At 47.4% G+C, this 10,093-nt stretch overlaps 1 protein-coding gene across 5 annotated transcripts; it reads left to right on the top strand.

The window, feature by feature from the left end:
• Positions 1-293: 293 nt before the first annotated feature.
• Positions 294-9,597, top strand: LOC144892254 (uncharacterized). Of its 5 annotated transcripts, none has more exons than XM_078777932.1 (3): positions 294-695; positions 5,086-5,161; positions 7,287-9,597. In XM_078777932.1, the coding sequence occupies exon 3, from the start codon at positions 7,488-7,490 to the stop codon at positions 8,442-8,444; it is 957 nt and encodes a 318-aa protein (XP_078634058.1). In that variant the 5' UTR covers positions 294-695; positions 5,086-5,161; positions 7,287-7,487; the 3' UTR covers positions 8,445-9,597. The 5 variants fall into 5 exon arrangements, with proteins under 5 accessions (XP_078634058.1, XP_078634056.1, XP_078634059.1 ...); XM_078777930.1 differs by having other exon boundaries at positions 5,086-5,192; XM_078777934.1 differs by lacking the exon at positions 294-695 and adding an exon at positions 4,187-4,649.
• Positions 9,598-10,093: the final 496 nt, after the last annotated feature.

Below are 10,093 nucleotides of genomic sequence, written 5' to 3'. Positions count from 1 at the left end.
CGGGCCGACACCGACAAAGAAGTTGGGGATAATTGAGGCCTCTGGAGAAGCTTAATAAATAAATCCCCATTTGGTGTATCGTCTAAATACCTTGTTTACCATGAAAAACCTGCATGGTGGCATTTTACCGGTGGGCAGATTCGAGCACGCTCTTGCCAAAAGCCCTTCATTATTGTCATTGTGGTTGTTTGCGGTTAGTTATAATAACTCTTGTTCTCTGTGTTGTGGTTTTAGTTTTCTTCTGATCTGTTCGCGCATCGAAAATGACTTTTGGGGTTCGTGCTCTGGTTCCTCGGACCCCGTGGGATGTTATCGCAAAGCATGTGGTCTCCGGGAGATGCCGAGAAAAACAACTTCGTCCGCCCCTGTGCAGGGAATTCCATCATCGAGGGTGTGACATTTGATGATGTCATCGAGGCTGTGACGTCATGCGCGGGCACCGCCCGTGCGCCGATGCAGGTGAAGGCGTTTTCAGACGATACGAAACGTCGTCGTACCTCCTTCATCGCCGGTCAACGGACCGCGAACCCTGCGTTAGTGCAACACAAGTTGCTTTTGTAATTCGTTCTGGAAAGTCTGTTCTGTCCGGCGAGCGGTGTATAAACTACTTTAAGCCACCATTAATTGCTGGTACGTCTGCTCGTTCAAAAGGGCACCGTTAGGATGTACCTGCTCTCGGTTGGTGACGACACGAGGTACGTTCTATCTGGACACATGTAGTCGGGGGAAAGTATCTGATATCGCCTATCTGTTAATTGTGACGTCAGCAAAACAAACAATTATTACACACGGATCATTGGAGATTCTTAATTGGATCGTCTGATGAGCTTCAGTGTGAGCGACGGGATTCGTGGGAATAATGAAGAATATGAGGTTTTATTACAGTATTGTGTTATTAATGTTATAATAATCAATGTACAGGATTAAATAGACGACGTGGTGTTTGGGGGATTTGGGTACCGCGGTGGTTTGTCGGTGACCTGGACCCTCGGGGTGGTGATCGAGTCCAGGCAGCAATATTGACGATGTGAATATTTAATATGTTGACGTTTATATATATATATATACTAGCTTGGTGAGGCGAGCGTAGTCGTTACTGAGGAACGGGCTTATTTTAGCTGGGGCTAATGACTGTACCTGAGTTGCTGTGTTGTCATGATTTACACCAATCATAATACAAACAATTATTTTACACAAATGTATTTGTTGTGTTTGTGATATTTCATTTTTATAGGCAACTTAGGTTGAAGATTCAGCTTGAATGTTTTTTTTTTCAAGAAAGAACCCCTCAGCACATACATAGGGGAGGGGTAGGTGCAGACTGGAAGTTTGGGACGATTACACCTCACCACCACGTAATTCAAAACACCTCACCACCACGTAATTCAAAACACCTCACCACCAAATCATTCAAAACACCTCACCACCACGGGGGAGAGAGAGGGAAGCACACAAGCACAACAACAGAAGAGAACAGGGACGTCGGTAGATCTGTGGAAGGGGAAGGGCTGGGGAGGAGGGAGGGCTACACGGTATAAAGCAAATGAACACTTCCAGGAATTTCAGGAAAGAAGTTGGGGATTTAAAGAGGCGGATTTGGGGGTGTTTTAACGGGAGTAGAAAAGATCAAGGTTTTGGATGGGGGATGGTGAGAGATGGTGGTGATAAGAGATGGTGGTGAAAAGCTGTTTTAAAGACCTGGAGGGTGGAGTGGGATTGAAGGGAGTGGGGGGTTTGTTCCAGAGGCGGGAGAAAAGAGGAATGAAGGAGTGAAGGTGAGCAGAGAGTCTTGATTTTGGCAGTTTAACCATAAGAGGGTTGCTGGCAGATCCTGTGTGACCTGTAGGAATATTTGGGGGACAGAGCACAGACAGAGCTGGGGGAGCAAGGCTGGAGAGGAGTCTGTAGAAGACAGAAAGACCACCAACCTGCCTGTGGTGAGTGAGTGAAAGGCCCTCGGAGTTAGCTTCATCGCGGGAGATTCCAATGATTCTGAAAGCTTTGGTTTCAACAGCGTGAAGCCGAGCTAGGTGTGAGGCAGGAGCACCGGCCCAGAGGGGGGAACAGTATTCCATTGAGCTGCGGATGAAAGCCTTGTATGTGGTGAGGAGCTCAGGTGTGCCAAGGAGTCGTACGACGGAGGATGCCCAGTCGGCGACTGGCTTTAGAGGCCAGCTTGGAATTGTGGTTTTCCCAGGAAAGATCATGGCAGATAGTGAGACCCAAAAGCTTCTTGGAGAGCATTGTTGAGAAAGTGGATAGGAGTCGGTCTTTTTGTCCAGTTGTCCAGTCGGTCTTTTCGGAAAGACATCGTAAGAGTGTGAGATTTGTCAGGATTGAAAGACATGTTCCACTTGTTTGCCCAGTCTGTGATTTTGTCCAGATCTGCAGAGAGTGAGGAGGCTGCAGACTGCCGACCTCAGGGTTGAGGAATGGAGCGGCAGAGAGTGGAGTCATCAGCAAAGAGATAGAGAGGATTTTCCAGAGAGTTGGAGAGATCATTGATGAAGACCAGAAAAAGCACAGGGCCCAGAACTATGAACTGACGATGTGTGAATGATGTGTGAGTCCAGAACTGACGATGTGATGTGTGAGTCCAGAATTATGAACTGACGATGTGTGAATGATGTGTGAGTCCAGAACTGACGATGTGATGTGTGAGTCCAGAACTGACGATGTGTGAATATTTAATATGTTGACGGTGTGAATATTTAATATGTTGACGATGTGTATATTTAATATGCCATACTGCATCATTCTGGAATAGTTTACCTGCGTCTTGCTTTCCCCTCTACCCCAACATACCTCAATTCAAGTGGAATGTCAATAGATTCCTCCTTTCTGTCTAATATCTATATTTTTATTTATTTGCGTAGCTCCCACCTCGAGTGGCATTGTAGGCTTTGTGGAGGGAAAAATCCCATAAAATATATATAAAAACATATGTTGATATACACTATATGGCCAAAAGTATGCGGACATCCCTTCTAATTAGTGGATTCGGCTGTTTCAGCCACACCCATTGCTGTCAGGTATATATAATCAAGCACACAGCCTCCATAGACAAACAGCATCCACAGACAAATGCAATCTCCATTGACAAACATTGGCAGTAGAATGAGTCGTACTGAAGAGCTCAGTGACTTTCATCATGGCAACGTCAAAGGACACCACCTTTCCAACAAGTCAGTTCGTCAAATTTCTGCCCTGTTAGAGCTGCCCCGGTCAACTGTAAGTGCTGTTATTATGAAGTGGAAATGTCTAGGAGCAACAACAGCTCAGCCACAAAGTGCTAGGCCACACAAGCTCACAGAACGGGACCGTCTGTCCTCGGTAAAAATCGTCTGTCCTCAGTTGCAACACTCACTTCCGAGTTCCAAACTGCCTCTGGAAGAAACTTCAGCACAACAACTGTTCGTCAGGAGCTTCATGAAATGGGTTTCCATGGCCGAGCAGCCGCACACAAGCCTAAGATCACCATGCGCAATGCCAAGCGTCGGCTGGAGTGGTGTAAAGCTCGCCGCCATTGGACTCTGCAGCAGTGGAAACGCGTTCTCTGGAGTGATGAATCACGCTTCACCATCTGGCAGTCCGACGGACGAATCTGGGCTTGGCGGATGCCAGGAGAACGCTACTTGCCCGAATCCATAGTACCAACTGTAAAGTTTGGTGGAGGAGGAATAATGGTCTGGGGTTGTTTTTCATGGTTTGGGCTCGGCCCCTTAGTTCCAGTGAAGGGAAATCTTAACGCTAAAGCATACAATGACATTCTAGACGATTGTGTGCTCCCAACTTTGTGGCAACGGTTTGGGGAAGGCCTCTTCCTGTTTCAGCATGACAATGCCCCCGTGCACAAAGTGAAGTCCATACAGAAATGTTTTGTCGAGATCGGTGTGGAAGAACTTGACTGGCCTGCACAGAGCTCTGACCTCAACCCCATCGAACACCTTTGGGATGAATTGGAACGAACGCCGACTGCGAGCCAGGCCTAATCACCCAACATCAGTGCCTGACCTCACTAATGCTCTTGTGGCTGGATGGTAGCAAATCCTCATAGCAATGTTCAAACTAGTGGAAAGCCTTCCCAGAAGAGTGGAGGCTGTTATAGCAGCAAGGGGGGGGGGGGGGGGCAACTCCATATTAATGTCCATCGTTTTTGAATGAGATGTTCGACAAGCACATACAGGTGTGATGTTTGGGTGTCCACATACTTTTGGCCATGTAGTGTATATATTGCACACAGTTAATGTGTAAGAGTGTGTGAGTTGGTGTGTCACGTATGTGCAAGAGACTTGGTGTGTGCGAGAGTGAGTGAGTATACTGACCGGATACACTCTGGTGTGTTTCGAAATGCAAACCTTCCCAGGAACTAAATTAATGACATGATTTACGGCCGAGTGTCACGTGGTAACAAGCGACGTCATGCACTCATGGATTAAGTTGGCCATTCCCGTGTGTTTGTATTTACCGGCCCAGTGTGTGAATGTGTTAATTGAGCAATCCCCTGCAGTGCCCCTCATTGGTCAATCTTCATTGTTTGGACTCCTCCCACATTTGTAACCGGTTTGGTCCGAATGTCTCGACGGGGCAATGGTGGTTGGGCCGACCATGTCGCATTCAACGTGAAATGAACGAATAACGAAATTGAGGTAATTTACTCGAGTGTTGAAACTGTGAATAAACCTCGGCTTTGAGTGTGAGTGTGAGTGTCAGTGTGAGTGTGAGTGTCAGTGTCAGTGTGTGTGAGTGTCAGTGTGTGTGTCAGTGTGGGTGTGAGTGTCAGTGTGAGTCCAGTGTGAGTGTAGTGTGAGTGTGTGTGAGTGTCAGTGTGTGTGTCAGTGTGTGTGAGTGTGTGTGAGTGTCTGTGTGAGTGTCAGTGTGAGGTCGAGGGACGGATCAAAAACAAGATAGATCCGAGTCCATCGAATCATGGGATGATGTGTTCTCACGGTGAGCGCGAATATGCCTGTGACGTCATATATGACTGACAAGGGCCAAATGTATCCCCAGCCAGAGTCGGTTCGGCAAATAGAGCTGGGATGCCGTGTACTTGGCACGCCTAAGTGTTTACATCTGCGCACACAGGTAGTGCACGGGCCCGTCCTTTCGTCTTGAGAACGAGCACGACGTCTTCTCGTGATGTCATGTCATCGCTGCCATTGTAAGCACTTCATTGTGCATTGTCTTCATTTGTAAGTCTTTCGAAGCCATATGTATGCACTATGTACCCAAAAAATGATGGTGTCTAACATTCCCCCCTGTTTCGTATGTAGTTTGAAGTCATCTATTTATTACGTACGCACAATGTCAGACTTGTGCTTCGCTGGCAGAAGGCCATCAGTGAGTGTGTCATCCAGTTTATGTTTTGTATCCCACTGAAAGGCCGGATCTGGATTCGGACCTGAACCAAAATCTAATCGGCTTGTTCTTGTCATCGAACCAACTCATCTACCAAGTTTATTCATGTCATCCATAACTTTCAAATTTCAAGTCAATCGGATGAAAATTGAGGATTTTAGAAATTTGAAATGGTTCTTGACCTTTGGCCTATGTTCACCTTTTGACCCCAAAAATATATAGGATTTTGTCGGAACACGAACTCTTCCTTTTGGTAAAGTTTTGTGAAGATCGGTTTAAAATTGTTACCTGTAGGCGATTATAAGTGAGTGGACAGACAGACAAACAAATACACACACACACACACACACACACACACACACACACACACACACACACACACACACACACACACACACACACACACACACACACACACACACACACACACACACACACACACACACAAACCGGAGTGATCAACATAGTTGCAAAAAAAAGTTTTTTTGCCACGTAACAAACAGACAGCCAGGGGTGAAAACACAACCTCAATCCATCTTCGGTGGCAGAGGTAACAAGAAGAACCACTCGTGTCACGTCTCAGATGCATAGGGCTGCCAATGCAGTTTTTCTTCGGCTTTTGGGCACAATCCTGGATTGGTCTATCGGGCACAATCCTGGATGGGTCTATCGGGCACAATCCTGGATGGGTCGATCGGGCACAATCCTGGATGGGTCTATCGGGCACAATCCTGGATGGGTCTATCGGGCACAATCCTGGATGGGTCTATCGGGCACAATCCTGGATGGGTCTATCGGGCACAATCCTGGATTGGGTCGATTGGGCCAATCCTGGATGGGTCTATCAGGCACAATCCTGGATGGGTCTATCGGGCACAATCCTGGATGGGTCGATCGGGCACAATCCTGGATGGGTCTATCGGGCACAATCCTGGATGGGTCTATCGGGCACAATCCTGGATGGGTCTATCGGGCACAATCCTGGATGGGTCTATCGGGCACAATCCTGGATGGGTCTATCGGGCACAATCCTGGATGGGTCTATCGGGCACAATCCTGGATGGGTCTATCGGGCACAATCCTGGATGGGTCTATCGGGCACAATCCTGGATGGGTCTATCGGGCACAATCCTGGATGGGTCTATCGGGCACAATCCTGGATGGGTCTATCGGGCACAATCCTGGATGGGTCGATCGGGCACAATCCTGGATGGGTCTATCGGGCACAATCCTGGATGGGTCGATCGGGCACAATCCTGGATGGGTCTATCGGGCACAATCCTGGATGGGTCTATCGGGCACAATCCTGGATGGGTCGATCGGGCACAATCCTGGATGGGTCGATCGGGCACAATCCTGGATGGGTCTATTGGGCACAATCCTGGATGGGTCTATCGGGCACAATCCTGGATGGGTCTATCGGGCACAATCCTGGATGGGTCGATTGGGCACAATCCTGGATTGGTGTGTCGGGCACAATCCTGGATGGGTCGATTGGGCACAATCCTGGATGGGTCGATTGGGCACAATCCTGGATTGGTCTATTGGGCACAATCCTGGATGGGTCTATCGGGCACAATCCTGGATGGGTCGATTGGGCACAATCCTGGATGGGTCGATTGAGCACAATCCTGGATGGGTCGATTGGGCACAATCCTGGATGAGTCGATTGGGCACAATCCTGGATGGGTCGATTGGGCACAATCCTGGATGGGTCGATTGGGCACAATCCTGGATGGGTCTATTGGACACAAGAAATATAAAGCAATCTTCTTCGGCAATTTTTTTTTTTAATGTAGTTGTATCACTAACAACTGAGGAACTGTAACTGTAAGGAACTGAGGCTAAAGATGCTTGTTGTGTTTATTGCCCTTATTTTAAAGGATTTGATTTGAATAATGTGTCCTTTCTTGTATGCCCTCCACCAGCCAGGAGAGCTGAACTTTTCCACCGATGATGAACCCAGAGTTTCTCACCTGATCATGGAACGTTGCCCTACCTGGTCTTCCGCTGCTCACCTTTGATCTCTCGTGCTACTATCACTTCCCACAAGTTCCAACCTAACCTTATCATCCACAACCACCTGCGAGGTGTGGCTGCACCAGTGTCGACCCATACTTTATATCGATATGGCGATGGCAGTTTGTGAGGAACTGCACCCCATGCGCTCAGCCCTACGAAGCTCCTCCGACACAGGAACCCTTAAAAAATCGGTTTCCTTTAATGAAACGTATGACCAGATTTTCTATTTTGAAAACGAAATTGAAGTAACAGAAAGTTCATCGCCACTTGAGATGCAACCTCTTGCCGAGCCTCTGCAACCAATCCCAGAGACAGAGGCGGATGATGCGCTGAACGTTTTGGATGAATTGGAGAATTCTTTGCAGCTGGGGGAGGAGGTGTCAGAGAATGACTTGTCCGAAATCAACGGTCTTCCGGAACATTCTGCAGAAGAAAGAGGAGGAGAAGAAACTTTGGAGGAGAATCTCCACAGCATCTCCGTAGAAGACGAAGCCACAATCGACACTTGTACTATTCCAGAACTTCCGAAGATGGCTAACGGACATTTGGGAGGTGTAGAGATTGACTGCGGTAAATTGATACCTCCTGAAGAATTGCCCGAGAGTTTGAACTCCAGAATAGTTGCAACAACTGAACAAAACCCACTTGCAGTTGCATCCATTAAAACTACACCTGCTCCAGACACAGTGGCAGGATCGAAGAACAAAGGAGACCGTCACGTTAATGGAGGTGTTTCCACATCGACGGTCGCAAGACTCCCTGAAAAGAACGTCCTGGTCACTCATTCTAGGCCAGGACGTAGCTTGACTCCTCGTGTCGCCGTGATGAGGCCCAGCAACCTTCACGCATCCTTTTTGACAACACACACCAAATTTGGGCAGTACCCCTGGAACACAGGTACGGGCTACGTTGCTCCAAGAAATGCTTGGCGTAGAGACTTCGATGTGGCTCTTTTGCGACGAGCGGCTGCGACGAGATCCTCAACTCGGGGGAACTCGGCTCAGACGCCAGCATCACGCCTGAGGATTGGGCGGCTTCACCCGAACGCGTTCTCGACTTTATAATCAGTGGGCGAAAATAAAGTCGCAATCAACTCTTTTTTTCCCCCCTGATCGGTGCGGTTGGACATGATGGAGAAGTGTACGGTGAAGGACCTCTCATGACTGTCGTTATGGATTTGACAACTGGAATACAAAACTCTAAACAAAGTGGCGGCCATGATGAATATGTAGCGTACTCGTCACTTCCCTCGGCGGCCATGATGAATATGTACTCGTCACTTCCCTCGGCGGCCATGATGAATATGTACTCGTCACTTCCCTCGGCGGCCATTATGAATATGTACTCGTCACTTCTCTCGGTGGCCATGATGAATATGTACTCGTCACTTCCCTCGGTGGCCATGATGAATATGTACTCGTCACTTCCCTCGGCGGCCATGATGAATATGTACTCCTCACTTCCCTCGGTGGCCATGATGAATATGTACTCCTCACTTCCCTCGAGTTGTTTGCGGAACCTTCGTAAATGGAAGCTGAGATGTCCCTTTGAAGTTGTCCCTTTCCATTTATGTATTCATGATGGTTGTCTCGTGTTTATAGTGGTTGCTGAGGGAAGGTTTTAATCCCCGGTGGGGCCCAAAACACACCCAGGTAATTGAGCCTGACACACCGAGGTGAGGAATGCCAACCCGCAAGTTGAATCTCACATTCAGCCAGGTGTCACGGTCTCCTCAAGCAATTCGGGAAACACTTGTACTGTTTGAGTGCAGTCCAAAGACGTGTACCTGGGCCACCGCAGGTCACGTCTTGGTTGGGTCGTCATGTGCGCCTGTACTTTCAATCGATCGATCGATCTCGACTCCACCAAGGTGTCCCAGAATTCACTGCAAAAAGTACAAAACAAGGACCGATAAACTAACAACGGCTTGGATCTGCCGAGTTGAGGATCTGCTGTCCCCCCGTCATGTGACCAGATCCTCAGCTCTGATTGGTGGACGTTTGTGAGGGACATGCATACATACACCGGACAGACAGACAAACGCTGTTCCAGACGGCATTGCTCTATGGGTTACACCGTAAAAATCAAGATTACATTAAATATGTCATTAATAAGAGGTAATATGATTGGTTAAGTAATTAATTAAATAATTAAACAGTCATGTGATTGGTTCATCATATTTTCAATACAAAAAGATAATAAAACTGATTTATTTTACGTTCTGTCGTGATTTCTGGGACTTTCTGTGACCCGTTTTTCACTAAGAAGCAAATATTCCAAAGTGCTTTAAAAACATGGACTAGGTAAGAAAATATTTTTATTTTTTATTTTTGGACAATTGGAATAATGGGAAGATTTGTGTACCCGAATTGATAAGGATTGAGGAATAAATCCGAAGGAATTCTTTCTTGCCAAAAAAAGTCTTCGTCCACGTGTGAGGTCCCATAAGGAGCTTGAACTTCAAGCCTGGCTGCCATATTTGGAATAACCTGCTGAGGTTTGAGGGAAGAGGCAGGTAAGTGCCCTCACAGGGAGTTGTCGTTGTGTTGAGCATCAAACAAAGTTTTCCTGATTCTCCGATTCCAGCACCAGCGGGGTTTGGTCAATAGTGTGAAGATAGAACAAAATGGGTTCCAGGTTGTGGCATTATTGGTAATATTTTATAGAAAAGATGAGGGCCCATAGTAACACCTCATGATGTTAGTATTCCAGA

This window comes from Myxine glutinosa, chromosome 5 (assembly GCF_964187855.1).
Source record: "Myxine glutinosa chromosome 5, kmMyxGlut1.1, whole genome shotgun sequence".
Lineage (NCBI taxonomy): Eukaryota > Metazoa > Chordata > Myxini > Myxiniformes > Myxinidae > Myxine > Myxine glutinosa.
The sequence above is the reverse complement of the archived record's forward strand: the minus strand, read 5'-3'. Positions and strand labels throughout refer to the sequence as shown.

Bases quoted from the DNA above. Each gene is read 5' to 3' on its own strand.
- LOC144892254 (XM_078777933.1), top strand. From the start codon at position 7,488: ATGGCGATGGCAGTTTGTGAGGAACTGCACCCCATGCGCTCAGCCCTA.